General features: G+C 44.5%; 2 protein-coding genes across 2 annotated transcripts in view; one reads left to right on the forward strand and one right to left on the reverse strand.

Annotated features, from left to right (window-relative positions):
- Nucleotides 1-1852: 1852 nt before the first annotated feature.
- bicc2 (bicaudal C homolog 2) lies at nucleotides 1853-12059 on the forward strand (the record flags this gene model as incomplete). Its single annotated transcript, XM_079168082.1, has 19 exons — nucleotides 1853-2129; nucleotides 3360-3406; nucleotides 3751-3820; nucleotides 3955-4034; nucleotides 4272-4433; nucleotides 4555-4608; nucleotides 4871-5086; nucleotides 5204-5455; nucleotides 5649-5780; nucleotides 6083-6272; nucleotides 6609-6742; nucleotides 6855-7060; nucleotides 7613-7718; nucleotides 8262-8301; nucleotides 10009-10172; nucleotides 10935-11154; nucleotides 11235-11401; nucleotides 11633-11732; nucleotides 11822-12059. The coding sequence occupies 19 exons, from the start codon at nucleotides 1853-1855 to the stop codon at nucleotides 11950-11952; spliced, it is 2748 nt and encodes a 915-aa protein (XP_079024208.1). The 3' UTR covers nucleotides 11953-12059.
- Nucleotides 12060-16438: 4379 nt separating this feature from the next.
- spock1 (SPARC (osteonectin), cwcv and kazal like domains proteoglycan 1) overlaps nucleotides 16439-20225 on the reverse strand; it is a gene marked incomplete at both ends in the record, with an annotated part of 83236 nt that continues 79449 nt past the window's right edge. The window contains 4 exons of the mRNA XM_079168080.1: nucleotides 16439-16635; nucleotides 18492-18629; nucleotides 19293-19355; nucleotides 19734-19955. Of these exons, the coding sequence (XP_079024206.1) occupies nucleotides 16439-16635; nucleotides 18492-18629; nucleotides 19293-19355; nucleotides 19734-19955 (620 nt within the window). The remainder of the gene's footprint in view (nucleotides 16636-18491; nucleotides 18630-19292; nucleotides 19356-19733; nucleotides 19956-20225) is intronic.

The raw sequence follows: 20225 nt of genomic DNA on the forward strand, positions 1-20225 counted from the left end.
CTTGGTCTATCTATCTGTCTATCCATCTGTCTATCCATCTATCTATCCATCTATCTATCCATCTATCTATCTATCTATCTATCTATCTATCTATCTATCTATCTATCTATCTATCTATCTATCTATCGTCACTGTAGACGAATAAAGGATTCACTCATGGGTTCAGGGGTGGATTCAGTAAACCACCCACAGCTCATCAGTCACCCTGCAGGATGGTTTGGCTTTTCTTTATTTGGTTCATAGATCAAACAGTGACGCACGCTCCGACTCTTACTGGAAACACACACTCTTCTCGTCAGCTGGGGCTAAACGGGGGGGCTGGAGAGAGGAGATCTGAAGTTGTAAAGTCAGATTAAACTTGGAATAATTCACTCTTTGACCAGTTTCCATAGTGACAGAGTCATCAAATCTTTCACTTACCATCTTCCACGGGCAAATAAGTCTAGCCGGCAGTAGTTTTTAATGTTAGCAAGATCTCTCTCTGCACTGCCAAATGATATTTGCTGATTCGCCTGAGGCCAGATTTGTCTGGGTAATATGGAAAACACCGACTGGAGCTGGAAACAGAGTCCCACCAGACCTGACTAATTGAGCAGTTTGTGTTTACCCATGTTTCAGGCTGTGCTCGAGTTCTCGAGTTTGGGAAATTTATTAAGTGCTTAATTTTTTAAATCCCATTTGCTCTTTATTTTGTAACTTTTAAACCAGTTTCCCCCTGTCACTGGAGTTTACAACTTTCTGGCTGCCTGCTTGTTGTTGGCAGCTGTTGTAACATTTACTGAATTACTTTCCTTAAGTACAATTTACAGGTAGTTATACTCTACCTAAGTGCTTTCCTTGGATTCTACATTACAAAGCTATAGTTGTACTTTTCATATTACGGTTTTAAAAACATATAATGAGCCTATAAAATACAACACAATGTTAATTATTAACCCTAACTGTAGAGCAGTGTCTTGTCATGTTTCAGATGTGTATGAGTTCAGAAAATTTAAAAGAAAACATGTGAATATATGACAGGTGCATCAGAGAGGAAAGCACACACAGGAGATTTATTCTGCAGAAGAATTACTTTTGATACAAAAAGAACATTTTGCTGACTTATATTACTACGTTTTGAGTAGTTCTACTTGTAATAAAGTATGTTTTTATCCCAAGCATTAGTGCAAGCTCCCCCTTTCACACAAACACCACACACTCACCGCTGTGATACACCCCTCCACTCCCCTCACCCCGACCTCTGGAATCTCAAGCCCTCGTACTTCTCATTCAGAAGAAGGGGAGGGAGGGCAGATATGGACAGACGTGCGGTGGAACCCCAACTGGATGACCCTTTTATTTTGTTAGCTGTGTGTGCTGTTGTGAGGATCTTTTCCAGGATATATGTGTGTGTGTGTGGGTGGGTGAAATGTGTATTTTGTCTTATCATAGGCCTTGACCATCTATCCACATAATCTGGGGACATTGAATTGAGGATTACAGAGGATTTGTTCAGAGCAGACTGAGCCTCAGCTGAAGTTGTAGATTTAGTTTGTTTGTCAGTTTGGAGCCCCTCAAATAGAGAAGACATGGTTTCTGTTATAGTAAAGACGTGACTCCCCTTGTACATCTGCACACTGCAAGGCCATAGCAGCAAATCCTTCAAGCCTCGAACAGCTTGAAGCGAGAGAGAAAGAATGAGATTTGTGTACTAAATTAAGTGAAGGGGGCGGGGGATTTAAAGAAAAGACACAGGGGGTGTTTCTTGCCCCTCTCTCCCCTTTTTTTCTCTCTCCCTGCTGGTCTCCTTGGTCACACACATGCACACATCCTCACACACACACACCAACACTGACGAGGGCTCAGTCCTGCTATGGCCACCACCACCACCGAGGAGAGCTCTCCGGTCCCGGCCACCATAGCACCCCAGCAGCCTGACTTGGAAACTAGCGTAGGACCCGGCTCAGCGGTGATGCCTGAGCCCAGCAAGGCCCAACGTGACAGAGAGGAAAAAGAGGATGAGGAAGAGGAGGAAGTTGGCGGAAGCTCTGTGCAAGTGCAGGAGAATGCAAGAGGGCAGAGTCTGGACCCCGAGTGGGTGGAGGAGAGGTTCAGGATCGACAGGAAGAAGCTGGAGAACATGTTGTATGGTGAGTGAGCTGAGATGTTCAAAAATAGTCTCCATAGCTTTCTGGCACTGTTATCACCTTCATCGTCACACTCTTCCCCCCCTCAAATGTTTATTCAGAAGCTATTTTATGTCACTTACATTCTGTGTGGTTTATGTGTATCCGTGTGGCCTGCCTGCCTGTGTGTCTGATGTTTGACATGCGTTGAGACAGGGAGGCAGGTCCCTGTACCCGTGTGCCCTTCCTCACAGCCGCTGTTATCTACCTGACCCCTGCGTGTCTGTCAGGGGCCTCCAGCTGGCTGCGTCCTCGTTGTCACCACCGGTGTAACTGCCACGCAAACTTTTGCAGTATCACCATGATTTATGACCTGCAATGGCTTATGCATTCAGAAGTCTCTTTTGCTATTATCATTCCTGTCTGGGAAGCGGAGGTAACTGCGTCCGTTAGTTATCGCTGCCTGGCAGGTTTATGACGAATGCCTCCCCTGTGTTACTGGGGATACTCTTTCTGCGTGTGCTACCGCTGCAGATAGAGGCTGACATTTGTCTGTTTGTCCTCACGCAGACTCTCGAAGGGAAAGCTGGAGCGAATTCCGCTCAGATAACTGTGGGCTGTTTTAATGTGCGTGAGTCAGGCAGTAAATGTTGTATCTCGTCCCCTCAGGTGATAACCTGCCAGACTGCACTTGAGACTTTACTCTAATAAGCTTTTTTTTGTTTTACACATTCCTTCTTGTTTTTTGTAGTTGTCTTTTAAAAATGTTTGGTCAAGTGGGAGGTCTTTACGTCAGCAAATGCCATTGATGTGATTAGCTGTCTCTAGGCTAATTTGTGGTCCCCCCCCCCCCCCCCCCCCCCCCCCCCACACACACACACACACACACACACACACTGTTCTCCTCCCATTCCTCAGCTCTGGCCAGCGTAACCCCTAGTGATGAGGGGGGTGAGGGCGTTCCTGCCCCCCCCCTACCCTGTAAATGTCACCGTGGAGCGATGGCCTTTTAAAATTGTTTATGTTCCCGGCAACCTCTTGTTCCAGTCGCTTGGCAAATCTCAGACAGGTCAACATTTAAATGTTGACTTTGCACACATGCTTGATGTTGAACACTTGTGCTGTAAACAGAGGAACTTTGTGAGGCTGACCAACACAACGTGATAAATAGCACTGCAGGAATTCTGAAATGTGTGTTTCTCTTCATCTGTCTTTTCTTTTCTTTTGAATGTTTGCTTGCTATGTGTCTTTCAGCTCCAAAGCATGGAGATGGTGAGACAGGAGAGGAGTTTTTTGAGAGAGTAAGTAGAAGTCCACACAAGGAAGCATTTTATTTTTGACTAAAAGAAAATCGAGCAGCTCTCCTCAGTGAAGGCCACAGATAATCGTTAGTGCACAAAGACTTCTGGTTAAATGTAGCTTAGAAACCAGTGGGAGCGTCGTCATGTTAACATTTGTTCCACGCTCTGCATCCAGTGATTGCTGGTTTCACGGAGGTGATAATTGCAGTCTTTGAAATGCAAATGACGCTTTGTATTCTTAGGTCGAAGGGATCTGATGTGTTTCGGGTGTGTGTTCCGATATGTGCTGCGATTTGTGGCATACAATGAGAGCTCTTTCTCTCCCATTGTTTGTGCTTCCACAGGTGATGAGAGAAACTGACACTCAGGTGAGATGGCCATCCAAGCTGAAGATTGGAGCCAAGTCAAAGAAAGGTGACACCATATCAGTGCTCTGTGTTTCATCTCCTTCCTGTCGCAAATGCTCCAATGGATTGATTTACCGTTGCCCATTTACTGTAACTCATTTAAATGTATAGAACCTAAACTGAACTCCTACATCCATCTAGATCCACATGTGAAGGTGGAAGGGAAGAGAGACAATGTTTTGGAAGCCAAAAAGAAGATTTTAGAAGTGCTGGAAACCAGGGTGAGGGGCTGTGGTGCTTGATTATCACAATTTGAATGAACAGTTAAGTCAACAACGTATAGATGATGACGTGCTTTTACATGTTTTCTACTTTGCTATAAGAAGTTATTTTGAAAATCAGGCAGGATCTCTTTCATGTTGAATCGGCACCAATGACATGACAATGACACCGTAAGACTAAACTTAGTATTGAAAAGTAATCTGCACAAATGACATGGCGGTTTATATAAAATCCAGGTCAACAAGGTGACTTTAAAGATGGACGTGGCCTACACAGAGCACTCCCACGTGATTGGTAAAGGTGGTGGGAACATCAAAAAGGTGATGGAGGTCACATCGTGTCACATCCATTTCCCCGACTCCAACCGGCACAATGGTACGGGAGAGAAAAGCAACCAGGTAACAATCTATAATGCATGAGACACTAAAGCAGCATCTTAATGAGCCACCGACCGCTGCTTTGACAAGACACATAAGACAAATGAAATTCAATATTAATTTGTTTATTTACTTCTACCAGGTCTCCATCGCTGGACCCATAGAAGGAGTGGAGGAAGCCCGGAGGAGGATAAGAGTGAGTGGTCAATACAGTGGTACAGTGTGAGCAGAGACTGTCCAGGATCGATTTTTATTTGTCTCAAAACGCAATTCCTTCACTCCGGTCACGACACAGCAATCAATAGAATGATTAATAGAATGTCTGGCACAAAGAAGACAGGTTTATTTGTCAAAAAAACACTGTCTGTCCCACATCTCTTCATTCCCCCCTCCGCTCTCTGTCTCCTCTCCATCACACTCTTACCCTTGTTTTCCATCCAATCTTTCTTGTCCTATAGGACCTGCAGCCATTGTCCTTGACCTTTGACCTCCCAGTCAGCCTGGTGCCCCAGGCCCTGCCAGATGCAAGCTCCCCACTCATCCAGCAGGTACTGCAGACGTTGGGGGTCAGTGTGAGCTTCAGGGCCGTGCCACCTCATCCTCAGGCACAACCCAACTTCTATGAAAGCTGCTGCACCGTCTGGGGCCTGCAGGGCAACGCAGCTGCTGTCAAGGTTAGTGTCAAACATTTAAAAGTCAAATGTAATCCACTTCACAGTTGATTCACGTTAGAATAAGGTCTAAGTGATGTATGGTATCATGACATGTGTGTATATATCATCACCTGGCAGAAGGCGACCTGCATCCTGATGGATCTGTTGCTGGGGTCAGAGGTCGCGGGTGGCATAGTGAGCAGCCAGATGGATGTCACCTCCCAGCAGCATCTCTTCCTGTTGGGGCAGAACGGAACTCACTTCCTGAGCGTCATGCACCAGACCCAGACCCAGATCATCTTACCAGACCTCAGTGCTCCTCAGAGCCCTCCGTCCCTGCTCATCCAGGGCAGCCCTGACGGAGTGTGCCTGGCTCGGCAGCAGCTGATGGTACAGTGGCGGTGTTTTGTTTTGTCGCACAGATTTAAATAAAGAACAATCGTGTGAGGTAGCAAGTGCGTTTGTTTGTTTTTTGATTGCTTGCATGTGTCAAAATGTATTTTTTGTGTTTATGTCTTGTATTTTCGTAATCTGTTGTTGTTTGACATTCTTTGTGTGGATGTGTCTTTGTGTGCACATCTAGGACTGTCTGCCTGTGTGTTTGATGTTTGACATGCGCGAAGATGGGGAAGCAGATCCGTGTAAACTGGCTCAGATGATGCAAAACCTGGGAGTCTTCATTAGTGTCAAGCCCAAAGTAAAACAGACCAGCAAGGTACGACTTCATCAATGTAGCTTTGCTGCTTTGTCCTTTGACCTCGCCCCTGTCTTAAATTAAATTGTAATTTTGTTTTTGATGCCTACCAGCCTCATCTTTTTGAATTCACCTTCAAATAGGACAGAGCTTGTGATTGCTTATTTCACAGGCACTGGATTAAATAAGACTAAGTCATAAGTCTATGAAATATTTCTAGAATGTTCACTTTGATTTTTGAATGCAAAACTACTACTCCCCCCCTGTAGTCTTGTATACTGTGGTGTGTTGAATACTGATGCACCACTGTGTATATTTATCAGTCAGTGGTGGTGAAAGGTCTGGAAAGGAACATCTCTTGTCTTCATGAGGCCCGTCGTCTGCTCCTCGGGTTGGATTCCTGTGAGACTGCCAAGGTAACCGAGATGACCCCTGAACCCGCGCTAGCCGGCAGCGGGCTGGCCAACTATTGGCTCAACATGTTGCTGCAGCAGCTTCGTCTCTCAGAGCAGGGTGAGCATGCACACGTGTATCTTTGTAGATGTGTTTGCACTCAAATGTCCTGGAACATTTGAAAAGCCAGTAGAAGTGCAACATAACCATGTATGGCAAATTCTGTATTCATCACTGTTTTGTGCAGTCTCTCTTTATCAATACAGCAACTTTTCTATATCAGCTATGTGTTCGACCTCTGAAGTGTTTACCCCCCCCCCTCCATTTCTGGCATTTTTATTCAGGCTGTGTTTTATGCACACATTCAAAATATGATGAATGGATGGAAACTTGTGTTTCCCTTTTTAACTCAGTAGTACAAACTAATCTTCACTCACTATCATGTCTTTTGCTCAGGCTCTTTGCCAGCTATCCCTCCAGAGCTGCTGACTGGCACTAAGCTCCGCCCCTCACCTCCACCAGGTCTCACCCCTCACGCTGACGAGGGGAGGACAGGACTGAAGGGTACAGACAGCCGGCCGCTGGAGAAGGTTTGACACTGCAGTTAAACTGTTTATACAGTCTGCTCTCAGTACAAAACAAATCCTTCCTGATAAATGAACCTCAAAAGAAATCAACACTAAGCACCAAATTCTCCTTCAGATCCTAGAAAATGAGGACCAGTCTGGCCAATCAGAGGATGAGAGCGCTAATGTTTTGATGATGTCATCATCTGAGTTGTGTGATGCAGTCAGCAGCATCAGCAGGGTGGGATTGATGGGACGGAGGGGGAGTCTGCAGGGTCCTGAAATTAGCAAGGTTTTCAACCACGGCAGACGGCATTCAACAGGGCAGGCGCTAACATACAGGTGAGCAGTAACTGGAAATAACACCTGTTTTCATCACTTGTGAGGTCATCGTGTTGGCTTACATTAATGCCCTGATGAATAACTTAACTAACCGTTAACCTAAGTGTAATTCAAATTCAAAACCAAGTCACAGCCTAATGGTTGACCTTAAGGGGACCAAGGTTTTGTCTCCAGATGGAACATGGGTATTCACTACAGGGTTTTGACTTTAGCGTGGTTAATACACAAACAAACAAACGCACGCACGCACGCCTGCATTTGCCAGATCTGTTGAAAAATGTTGCTTACACAGTCAGAGAAAAGCCACCTTGTTGATCTCATCTATATTTTCCGTTTGTTTTCATGGAGCAGCTCTCCCTTAATATAATCCATAATTATAAAGTATCATAACTCTGACTTTCAAACCCTCCTGTAGTTTTGCTGCTGTTGCTCTCGGGAAAGAAAATGCTGATGTGCTCTCGAATGTTGGACGTAGCCATCACAGTTTAACCTAACCTTGTCTTTCCAACTGTGTGTATATGTTTGTGGGTCTCTGTCTCCTGAATGTGCCAGATTGCTGAACGCAGAGATGGAGGGAGGGAGGAGTGAGCGACGAAACAGCCTGCGGAGAGATGTAACGATGGCTCAGGATGTTCGCGCTGACTCATCCAAGGCTGAGGTGAGGAACAACAGGGATCGATGATCTCTGTTTGCTCATAAAATGATGCACTGCATATGGACAACCTTATTTGGCTACGACTAAAGCTCAGGGGAAAGACAATCAAGTCTTTCTGAACCCCTGAAAGACACGGATGGTGTCGTGTTTTATAGATAAAGACTTGTAGAGGAGAAGGTGTGTGTGTGAGAGAGAGAGAGACAGAGGACACACGATTCAACACCTCCAACATCTTCAAATCAAACCGTAGATGACAAGATAGATTGAAAACAGCAGGAACATTTTTTTTTGTGATGTGACCTATTGATTTGCACAACCCTGAACTGGGTGCGATTTGATTTTGAGAATTGATTTTTGTGTTTGCTTGCTTCCCTTCGTATTTGTCATCAGTCACTCTCAAAGGTTACTGAGTTGAGGATTAACAAGTTTACTGCCACAGCAGAAAGAAGTGTTAGGTTCCCCCTGCCTGTGCTCAGCAAGCAGAGAAAAAAGAAATTCAATTTCATGCATTATTTACCCTCTCTATTTCTTGTTTGTGCTTTGTAGGATTATGACTATGAGAGGAAGAAACTGCTGGCAACCAGAGGTTAGTGCTTATAAATGTTTAATATTTCTTCCTGTCCTACTGTGGTTTCAAGAGCTCTGCACAGGCTTCTGCAATCAGAGCACTGCTAAGCAAGCAATTCTTTTCTTTATTGATCTAGTTGCTGTATTCTGCAGATGGATATTAAAACACATTTGGCAGGGGAATTTTCCCCAACATGTCTACTGTATATTGTTGTTTTGCTTGTCAAACAGCCACCTATATACAGCCAAGCTGTTGTTTTTGGAACTGAACAGAGCACAGATTGGAAAAGTACTTTAACTTAGCTCCTCAAACGACACTAAATCAAATGAATGATTTAGTTTGTCGGAAATGTACACAAGTTTTGGTCAAATTGTTGAGAAAACATGATTTAATATCATATGATTATCCAAGATAAAGTGGTTTATTTAGTTTATTCAAGTGTGTTATCGAGGCAACACATTAATATCCCGAGCAGAGGCAGGCTTGTGATAGAGGGGGCCCGTTTCAGTGCTGTTCGCTGCCAAGACAACTGATGAAGGGGGCCTGTTTATGGGCTGCACTGTGCCAAAGTTATAATAGAATAGCACTGGCACTCCCACTTTATTCACACGGGGCAGATCCACCATGCAGACAATACACACATGCATGCAGACACAGTTGTGTGTGTGTGCCCTCATAAGCACACAGGCATGGACTCTCATACACACGCACACACACACACACACACACACACACAGGAAACAGTACCTCATCCATCATGCAGAATGAGAGATACTGGGAAGATCTGTAGCCAAATGGTACCAAATTCCCTCAGTGTTGCTTTGTGGGATTATGAATTAGCAGTTTGAAAGGGCCATCTGCCTCACAGTCATTAGGACACCCATATGCCAGTATATGAATGGGACATTTACTCACATAAAAACACACACATACCACACAAGTGTCAACCCACTAGTTATAATCCTATTGATATCGCACTCTTTGGAGTGCTTTTGCAGTTTTCTTTTTTGATCACACATTCACACGTCTCCTGTTCTACTGCCAGAAGAGGCCCAGGGTCACTTGTTTGTCATTTAAGAGGATGTATCTGTCTCAGCCATTTGAGTTTAATTTAGTATGCCAAATGCTGGCAAGGAGAGGCACTGTTCGCGATTCATTATTTAACACCTGAACCCAGCTTGTCCAATTCAGAGGAGACGTGGAAAACCTGCAATGCATTTTCATTAAGGACTTACTGAGGCTAAACAGTATCGTGGTGTGCTTCAAAATGTATCAGTGTGAATGAAATTAGTTTTACTCTCGTACAGCTTTCTGAAAGTGTCTGCTCATTTTAAAGATGCTCCATATTTCTAAATTAACAATGAATCAATTGAGTATGTGTAATGACGCTCATAGTGTCAAACCCACAGAGAATTATCACCCGACTCTGCAGTTTCCTTTAACACGGAGCATTCTAGCATCTTTCGGCTCATTGTTTTGGTTTTCTGTAACTTCGTCTCTAATCTGTGTTGTTTCCAGCCGCAACAGGAAGCTGCTTTTAGCAAAACACTCTGATAAACCCACTGTGTGCTACCTGTCCATGCACCAAACAGCAGACAAAGTTAGCGACAAGCTCGTGAACATAGGACCTTCAGCAGCTATAAAGAACCAGATATTCCTCTCAAGTGGCCAGAAACATGACTCTGAAATGAATGCTGATATCACTGTGTTTGTATGTTATGTCAGCCATGCTGAGGAAGCCTGTGGTCACAGAGGTCCAGACGCCCACTGACACCTGGAGTGGCCTCGGCTTCTCCAAGTCCATGCCGGCCGAGGCCATTAAGGAGCTCCGCAACATCAGCCGACGCAGCTACAAACCGTACCTGAGCATCAGCAATAGCCAGCAACAGGTACAAATGAGCATCACGCTAACTTAATGTCTGGTTTAACAAACTGAAATGTAATGGACTTCCGACTTAGCGTGACTCATTTTGATTGTTCATTTTAGCTATAGGAGGCTTGACTTTTGCTGAACGTTTGAGCTGCAAAAGCAGTTTTTTTGTTGCTGTGCGGTAAAACAAGCGCCCACTAACACATTCTCATCCAATGGTAATGCTCTCTAACGGTTTAAAGCACTTAACTTCCCTGTGTGGTAAGCACTGCAGGTTTGTATGCTCACTACCTGGGGTCCGATATCATCGGCTCAGTCAACACGGCCGCTCCTCAGCAGCCTGTTTACATGAGCTGTTTCAGCTCTTCTCCCTGGCTCTTTACAAGCCTCCTGAACGTCCGCTCTGTGACTGCTCTGTAGCCTGTGAGGGAGAAACAGACTCACTTAGGTTAATAAGAGCAAGAGGCACTCCTCCAATGATTTCCTTCTTAGACCCAGGCAGATGGGAGGAAGCATTCGCTATGCCCATTGCATTGATAATATCCAAATGAGCTTTCTCATCACAACTTTGGATCTAATGATGTCTTATGTCCACTAAAACCCCGTCACACTTGAGACCATGTGGTCTCTTGTAACCGTTTGACCTCGAGCCCTGAGAGTAAGAGGAGAGATGAAAGAGAGGCATAGTGACAGAAGTACAAGGTCCTGCTGTGAAATGTTTGGAGATGAAAGAAGAACTAGTTCATATTTAATGCTGGGACAATTTTCTGTCTCCTTCTAGTCCTGGGCTGCTCAGATGGGAAAGGTGTGTAATGGGAGCAACTGTGACAACTGGAGGGACAGACATGGATCCACATCTTCGTCCCTTCTTGTCTGCCCCTCCTCCTCCTCTTCCTCCTCCTCCTCCTCCCCCTCTTCACCCCCGTCCACTTTCGCCTCGTCCACCTCCTCCTTCCCTGCATTTGCATCCTCAATGAATAGAAGCAGAAATGACAAACCCTGTAAGTATTTTTGTGTGTGTGTGAGTGTGTCACTTTCTCTCTGGCACCTTTAACATTTCTCTCTGAACTTTGATGTCTAGCGGAGAGCTTCCCAGGCAGCAGCAGCTACTTTGAAGGTGTGTGCTCATCGAGGAGGGCGTCGACCTGCAGTCAGCGGAGCCCCTCCCCCCAAATGATAGATGACCTGCCTGAGCTGCTGAGCCAACTTGGTCTAATTAAATACATTGACGTGTTTGAACAACAAGAGGTAAACTTATGTAGAGGCTTTCAATGAATCCGTCTCTGAGCAAACTTAAAAGAAAAAAAAAATGTTGTCGTGTGAAAATACATTTGCATCATCACTGACACATGCGACACGCTGTGTGGGAGAACTCTCCGCGAGCAGATAAACACAAATAAACAAGCTTTTGTCCATCAGCAAAAGCATTATAAATCATGAATGAGCATTATGATGCAACTGCTATCTGTACTCATCCAGATTGACTACCAAACATTCCTCACTCTGTCTGATGAGGATCTGAAGGAAGTGGGCATCTCCACCTTTGGAGCCAGACGCAAGATGTTATTGGCAATCTCAGGTGAGAATCTCAAGTCCTCCACCTTGTAACGCTGTAGGAGGCGCTCGACCCCTCTCCTGAAAATAATGTTGTTTTATCTTCCTATCCAGACCTGACCAAGAGTAAGAGGAGGCTGTCAGATACACCTGCAGTGAAGCCTGGCTACTTAGAGGGTGGTGCTAGTGGCCGACTACCGCGAATCATGGATCTAGAAGTTGCGGCTCAGAGTAATCGCTGGTGAGAGGAGAATCCCAGCAGCTCTGAGCTCCACCTGACTGACGTGGAGCTATTCAGCCTCTAAACAAGTATACAGTGATGCTGTTGGCAGAGCAGAGGCTTGTTATTCACTTTTTTATTATAAATGGATAAGCATGTTGCCTAAAGAGCAGGAAACAGTATGTAAACCTTTGAGTCCAGTGCCTTTAATCTACAGCCAAACCCCAAAGTTTTTTATACAAAACCAAGACAAGGAGGTCTTCCCTTCCAAACAAGAAACAAACTGTGTGTTTAATTCCACTACATTTATGTAATTGTAAATAGATATTTACAAAAATAAATGACATTGTACTACGATAGTGACGAAAAATAAATGTTGCCGTCATCCATTTGGACTGTATTTTTTGGGGGCCTTTTATTCTTTTATTGGAGAGTTGACAGGAAATGAAAGGAGAGAGCAAGAGAAATAGTGAATTGCGATGCAAAAAAAGGTCCATGTCCAGACTCAAACTGGGGCTAGTCTGTTCCTTTAACCCCTAAGCCACCAGGGTACCGCTCAGAGCAGAGTTTTTGATTCAAAAGCACATGTAACCAGCTGTAGTGTGAACTGGTCCTCTACTCAAAGCCAGGATCAGACCAACAGAGGGCACTGGTGTCACACACTGCGCTTATAAATTCTAGTCACATTTGAGTTGCATGAAAATAATGCACTTGTTATAGGAGCAAACAGTGGTAACAGCATTAGAGCTCCAGGTGGACAAGGTGGAGCAGCAACAATCAGATAGGGGGGAAAATGAATTAGAAATCCAAATAAATGCGTTTATTGGTGTGAGGGTAATGTGACACCTTTTAATGTGGTTTGGTCTCGCCTGACTGCTCACCTAAAAGTTCCAATTTAATTTATCACTGTTGACAGGAGTGAAGCCAGTGGAACCGCTTATGAGTTGTTTCCTTTTTAATTTATTTAGCAGAGGGCTGCACCCAGCAATTTAGTGCTATCAGAGGGACAGCACTGGCAGAGTATTAATGAGACCGGTATGATCCCTCTCTAAATTTGCAAATTTGGAAAAGTGCTGGCTATCACATGTAAGCAAATGATCCAAGAAACCTCCACCAGGGGGTCATGAGGGGGTCTGATCTGTTCAGGCGCTCACCAAGCTGGCTGGTGCAGCGGCAGCCGAGCATGAAGAGAGAGTGCGAGTGGAAGTGGTGGGCTGTGACAGATTAGGGAGAGATGATCCCTACTTATTACAATGTCTCTGCCAATTACATAGGCAGGCTTTACACCAGTGATCCTCAAATCTGGTCCTCTGGCCCTGAAGCACTGCTGGATTTCCTTTCTGTCAGGTAGTTAATTGCACTCCCTTGTGGTTGCGGGTCTAAATCGGTGCTTGATCACATGGCTAGAATGAAAACTACCTGGAAGGACCAGCAGCACTCTGGACCCTGAGGAGAGCCGATTGGACTATTCAGCTGCTAAAGTGGCAACGTTGGCACGTGCAGAGTTATAGAAAATGCGAAATGAATTTGCTGCCTGGTCTTTTTTTATGTAAGTGATCTAAACTTCTCAATATTAAGAAGATGCAGTATAAGTTAAAGCTTTTTATCATCAGACATGGGTAAAAGTTTTAAAGCCACTATCATCAATATCTTTACATAAAAATGGATCAAATTACAAACCCACAGTTTATTATCTTCACATGCTGCAGTTCCCCAGCATTAAAGAGCGTTTCATTATCATTTAGTTTATTGTTTTGGTTTCATGGCCCACAACTGAACTGTTTTGCTTGATTCTCACCGCTCACATCAGCTTAGTTTTCAGCCGCTGCACATGGTTGTTTTTTAGCGAGAAAGACCTGTAAATTGACTGTATGCTGCCAAACGACAGGCAGACACTGTCTAGCATAGTGGAGCAAGGACCAAACAAAAGCATCCCACATAAATGGCAAACTTCATCAAGCTGCACCTTTTTGTCCCAAAAAATGGCCACAAATTGACAAAAATGTCCCCATCATTGTAGCCAATCACCAGTCTCTATGGAGACCCCGAGCCAATGGAAGGCTCCACCAAGCCATCTGTGGATAATAAAAAAGCTGCAATAAATAAATGAAAGAGGCGAACAATGTGCCCTAAGGATAAAACTCAGCCACGCAGCTCCCTTACTGAGATGGAGATGGAACTCACTCTAGGGGAGTGAGTGGGAGAGAGGAGGGAAATAGAAACAATAATGAGAGAGAGAGAGCGAGAGAGAGAGAGAGGGAGAGGGAGAGGGAGTGAGTATGTGTGTGTGTGTGAGGACAACAAGGGTTGTAAGTGTGTGCTGGTGTGTGATAGATGTGTCTCGTGGTGGCTGAAGTTACAAGTTAGAAGGAAAAATAAACTTCGATTTAAATCTTCAAAGTGGGATAGGCTGTGTTCCCACATGATTCATATTCCAAAGAAAAAGGGAAGACACCTGCAACATTCTGCAAACTCTCACACACGCAGCTTCAGTGAAAGGAGTAACCGGGCCCATAATTCATGCAAAGTGAGGAATAAGGTGGATACAAAGCAGGAAACAAGCAGCAGACACTGCATGTGAAGACAGATGGACGAATGAGCCGTTTTCTTTATAGCTTTTGTCATGTAGCCTGATGACAGAAGAGGACGCTGCACGAGCCAAGGTCCCAGAATTGGATGATTACGTACCCTCCACAGCTTCTGGCATAATTTGATGCACATAGTTAAGCCCATTGTCTATTGTATCTGACAGAGTGTGTTGTGAACTGCTGAATAGGCTGTTTAAAGCCAGAAGATTCGGTCGTCCTCTTAGTCTCCGATGGTTGTTACAATGTGTTTTCAAAGTGCTGAGCAGGCTGTTTCAAGCCAGTGGGGTCATCTGTTCCATTAGCCAGTGATATTACAAAAACACTCATTAGGCTTTTATGTTCTATTGGGGACTGCTGGCTTTGTGATTCTCCTCTCTCAAAAGCAAGTGATATGAGATTTTTTTGTTGCTGCAATCATTTATGTCTGCTTCTAACGGGAGCCTTTCTCAAGGTTGGTAAAGGTCAGAAATGATGGAGGGCTTTGGTTGTTCTACTGCAGAGAAACCCGAGCTTTAGAGAAAATAAAAGCAAAAGAGCACGAGAAAGTCATATTAATGTGTTTGTGGTTTCACAGTGAGGAAAGAGATGTGTTTTTATTTCATCATGATTTGGTGAAATAAAATGAAATGTGAGGCGTGTGCTGAAAATGGAACATCAGGAGAACAAGAGACACATGGACACAGACCTGTAAGGTTCAAAAGACACCCAAAGTGCCACTTTACTTAAATGTTCAAAGTTACAAATAAAAGTTCACTTAGTTGACATTGTGAGGATTTCAATTTTAAATCACGAACATATCCAGTGTTGGGAGGCAGAGCAGAGCCTCTTCTCTGCTCGCTCGACTTCATGTGTCCTCCCAGCTCAGGAGCAGCTTCTTCCTCTATTGTCTATTCACAGCCAAACAGCCTCAGAAGCCCTACCGACCAATTAGTAAAAGAACAGCTGGCTGAAACGCCACAGCTTTGGACTGTAGGCCTTGTAGTTCGCTTTTTCTACACTGCTATCGCTCCGCAATGCCACTCCCTACCTCCTGAGATTGGGAGAAGAACCAAAAAGACACTAGACAGCATCAACATAGCAACAAAGTATTGTAGCAGCCAAATAGTCATCACTTTCTGTTTGAGATGCATAGAGCTAGACCTGGCCAGGTAAATCTCTCTTTTACAGAAACACGATGAGAAACATGCAACAACAACGACAATACATCATTTATCTCATTGCTTCCTGGGCTTTCTGGGACATTCAAGATCAACGATTAAATAATTTACAGTCCTCCATGAAATAACAGAGTGAGAGGGAGCATCTCAGAGCCTGGAGACGTGTTATGGGATCATCTTTGAACACTGGAAGGAGCCCGACTGTGGAACACAGAACATGAGAATGAAACCGCTGATGGAAGTACAGGGAGGGCTTAATTCACAATCTGGCCTTCCTGGAGGAAACATATTTACATCCAGTACATCAGCTAATGTATCTGGGCTCACAGACTGACGAGATGCTCTGACATGGACGTACATACAGAGATAGCAGAGAGGGACAGAATAGGAGAAAGAAGGAGATACAGGGAGTAATAGGGATAATAGAGAAGCGAGTCCATGTTAGAAGAGGTTAAAGAGTGCAGGTTTGGGGGAAGGCAGAGGCAGAAAGTGGACAGCTTGAGCAGAAATCTGACAGGGTCTCGACAGTTGTTGGAATCTAATAGGTTCTCTGTTTTCCATCTGAACGTGAAACAGTTGAAAATGAAGAGGTCGGATGAGGTTCACTGAAGAGAGAGATATGGATAAAGGACAGAGATCACATGAGCAAGTTCAGGAGCCAAAAGATGGACTGCTGCCAAAGTAACTGGAGGAGGAGACATTGGAATGGCTTCAGATCTGTGCTGGGTTTCCTGGTCGGCTGATGGCAGAATTAAATGGAGCGGAGCTACCAAACATAGCCAATCTCGTCATCCTTATCGTCTTCCTCGTCCTCGTCGTCCTCGATGGCTCCTCGGGGGTGAATCCGGCCCCGTCTTTTCTTCTGCCGGCTCCGCCCGCTCTGTGATGGCTCCTCCTCCTGGTCGCCCAGGAGAATGACGGCACCGCCGCTGCCAAAATCCCCCGATGTCTCCTGGTCCTCATCTTTTGGGAGATTCACAAACACAGACAAACGTACAGGTTAGAAGCACATAAAGAGTCCTGTGTGACAGAGTCTGTGTACTGTGTGACTCCACTTGCCTTAGATTAAGTAGTGAGGCTCCAGTGGCTCATAATCACCACAAATTGAGTTGTTCAGCACAACCATTGTTTTTTAAAAAAATCAAATGCCTAACAACTGTTGGATGGATCACTGAGAAATTTGGCATTAATTGCAATAAAAAAAAGCTGCACTTTGTGTTTAGTCCTAATTAAGATTATTAGATGATTTAGCATTTTGCTCCTTGTACCATTGGGCATAAGTGAAGCCACTAGCATGGCTGAAGACAGAGCGGACCGTGGCAAGCCAACTATATTCCTATAGTCATGACTGAGCAGTATGTATATTCTGTTGTCCTATCGAGACAATAAATGGCAGCTCAGAAGAAGAGAAGAAGAAGCCTCCGTCCATCATTCCTCCACACAACACAAGGTGTTGCTTAGCTGGCCAGCTTTAGTTGTGTTTGGCTAAGCTCAGTTACATCAAGTTACAGCTGCAAACATTTTGATGTTAAATGTTGTTTGGCACTAGTGTTGCATCTTGTGTGACTGCAGTGCAAACAGGTGTCATTATCTCAGCTGCTGCCTCCAGCATTTTGTGAAATTGGGAGCCTGAAATCATTTTCAAAGCAGTCTATTTACACCTGGGTTCAAGAGTGCTCTGGTTGAGTGGCACTTACAGTGTTAAAACCAGTTTGATGTACTTGTGTTTAAGCTATCAAGCAAAGAGCTGCTGCATTGCTACCTGTTTGCTCTATGCAAGGCTGGACAGGAGAACTCCAGGCTGCTCCCGCCTGAGGCCACTCAGCCAGAGTTAGATGAGCTTGTTAGACCGGAGACAAAGGACTGCTGCTGTCAGTGTGTGTGTGTGTTTGTGTGTGTGGCGCCGGAGAGACACCTCATCAATATTGGAAGCTGCAATTACTGGCTTAGGACTAGACTGGCATTCGAGTGAGCCGTAATTTGTGGCTGTGAGCTGGCTGTTTGATTGGTAATCAGTATATCTGCCTGGATCCTTTCTGGCTAATTATTGTTCTTTTTTCCGAACAATGAAATCCCTCGGCCAATGATTTGCAGCAAAGTGCTTCTATTGGCTTTTTGACCATTACCTTTGAATTTCCACCACTGGCTGGTTAACTATGACTTCGACATATCAAAGCACTTAATTATATATATTCCTTGTCCAAATGCATCTACTTGGATGCCAACATCAGCCAGAAGTTTAGGCTCTTATTCTCCTCTAAAAGGAGCAACTTAGTCACTGCTACAAATTCATGTAAATAACAAATCCTTTGACACTGCTCCCTGCTGACAAGTGTGATGGATTTTCCGACTTCATTTGCAAGACACTGGCGTTTTATCAATGCGACATGAGCAGAATATCAAGGGCAGATAGAATCAGACATTTGACTGATAGCAAACTAGCCACACCGGCTCCAGACGCATGACTAATGTTATCTATTTCATAACTGATCACTGATGCGTAGATACCGGTAAAGATAAAGAGAGACAGGGAGAAATACTGAGCAAAGGAATAGAACAAAGTTGGAATTGTGGTGCTGTGAATGTTTTAGTGGTACGTTATGTTTTAAAAGAGAAGCTTTGCAGTCTCTCTTGTCTGCAGCAGCATATTACAAAGAGAGATAAAATACAGACATAGAGCAGTCCACCTGGATCAAAGCCTTAGCTCTGAAAGGCAGCTAGACAAATGGGAGCCAATAACAAACACAACACAACCAAAACCCTTGTTTAGCTTTAAGTGAACATGCGGGTGTGTCAGTGTGTCCGTGATATGGTCTTACCGCAGTTTGGGTTGCCTTGTTTTCTGGAGCCGGCGATCTCGTTGCCATATTTGTCCACACACCAACACTGGCCGGTGCTGCCGTGACACTGGGTTGGTTTGAAGTAGCCCTCCTCAGTACAACGGGGAATATAAAAGCCTAAAGATGGAAAGGAGAGAAAGGAAATAAAGGAGGGGAAAAGGTTAGAGAAATAAAGAAAACAGCCATATGAAAAGGGGGGAGAGGGTGGAGAACATTAAACTGACAGAAATACTGAGACGGGTAGCATCTGATCCCTCAGCAGAGGTGAAATGTGCCGTAGTTGTGACCAAAGTTCTTGTGCATTCACAGAGGGAGATCTACAATCAATTACTGCTGTGAAGGTTGCAGGACAACAACCATACATCCTGCTTAGAGGGAAGCACTCATTTTCAATAACACACACACACACACACACACACACACACACACACACACACACACACACACACACTACTGTTACCTTCATTTGACCCAGCCCAAGCTCATTTTTCAAGCTGTTTTGTTGTGAGCTGGAACACTGAACGATCTGCCCGGAGGCGACAGAGAACATGTGTACAAAATGTCAAGATGTGCTTTACAGTGTGTGTGTGTGTGTGTGTGTGTGTGTGTGTGTGTGTGTACCATGTGTTTAATGCTACTGATTTATTTTCTCTGCTTGAAACTATTGAAAAGCGATCTCATTTTTCATGCTAATGCTTGAGTTTGTTCGCATTCAAAGTGGGCATGTTGGTTTCTCAGACAGGAGTTGGTCACTGACAGCTGTCAATCATCCAGACTGACCTATGAGGCTCTTCCTTCGACTCTGGTTCTGGATCCTGCTCTTCTCAGCGTGGCAGGGCAGTCCTACAACCAGAGAGCATTCACAACAGTGTAATTGTTAGAGCTTGATTTCCTGCCAGAATTATTTGACCGAAATGGCTGTTTCTACTCGAACATATTATTGATTTTTTTATATTGGTCACCCTTTCAGTCCTCTATGCATTCTCCTAAATTGGCTCAGTCCTCACAGTGACTACTGATTTTCAGTCACTGCCTAGATTTATTCTGTATCCTCCTCAATCCATTATCCGCTTAAAGGACCACAGTCTCAGTACAAAATGCACATTCTTAGAAACAACTACTAGCATTTGCAATATCTATAATTATATTGCCTTTGTCCTTCTTATTTAAATGTCAGTTTCCATCAATCAGTTTTTTACTCAACATTCTCCCCCTCCTCACCCTGAGGTTTCTGGAAGCAGTAGCACCACTCGTTGTTCGACAGCTTGCCATCCTTGAAGGAGTCACAGGAGTTGAAGAGGGGCTTCATGCACAGCTCATACTTGTCCAGGTAAATGGCACTTAGCTCTGATTGGTCCAGCAGGAGGTCAAAGTTCATGTCAAGCTTGTTGAACATCCAGCCCAGTGAGTCCTTACAGATGGGCAAGATGCTGGTGTCAAAGTCTGGAGGAGAAAGCGGCCGAGAGGAAAAAAACAGATAATGGAATTTTTTGAAACTGCACAACGTGTCCAGGTCACTTACATTTGTATCTTTTTCAAGTATCACACTGAGATCTGAGTGTATCTGAGTGCAGGCGGCGGCAGAGCTGACATGTGTTCAGACAAGTTGACATTACAGAGAACAGAGCAGGGTCGCTGTCAACAGCTGCTCTCATGAGGACTGAAAAGCGTGGCTGTTCAACAGGAAAGGGCTGCACACACACACACACACAA

This window comes from Pholis gunnellus (assembly GCF_910591455.1).
Source record: "Pholis gunnellus genome assembly, chromosome: 10".
NCBI classification, from domain to species: Eukaryota; Metazoa; Chordata; class Actinopteri; order Perciformes; family Pholidae; genus Pholis; species Pholis gunnellus.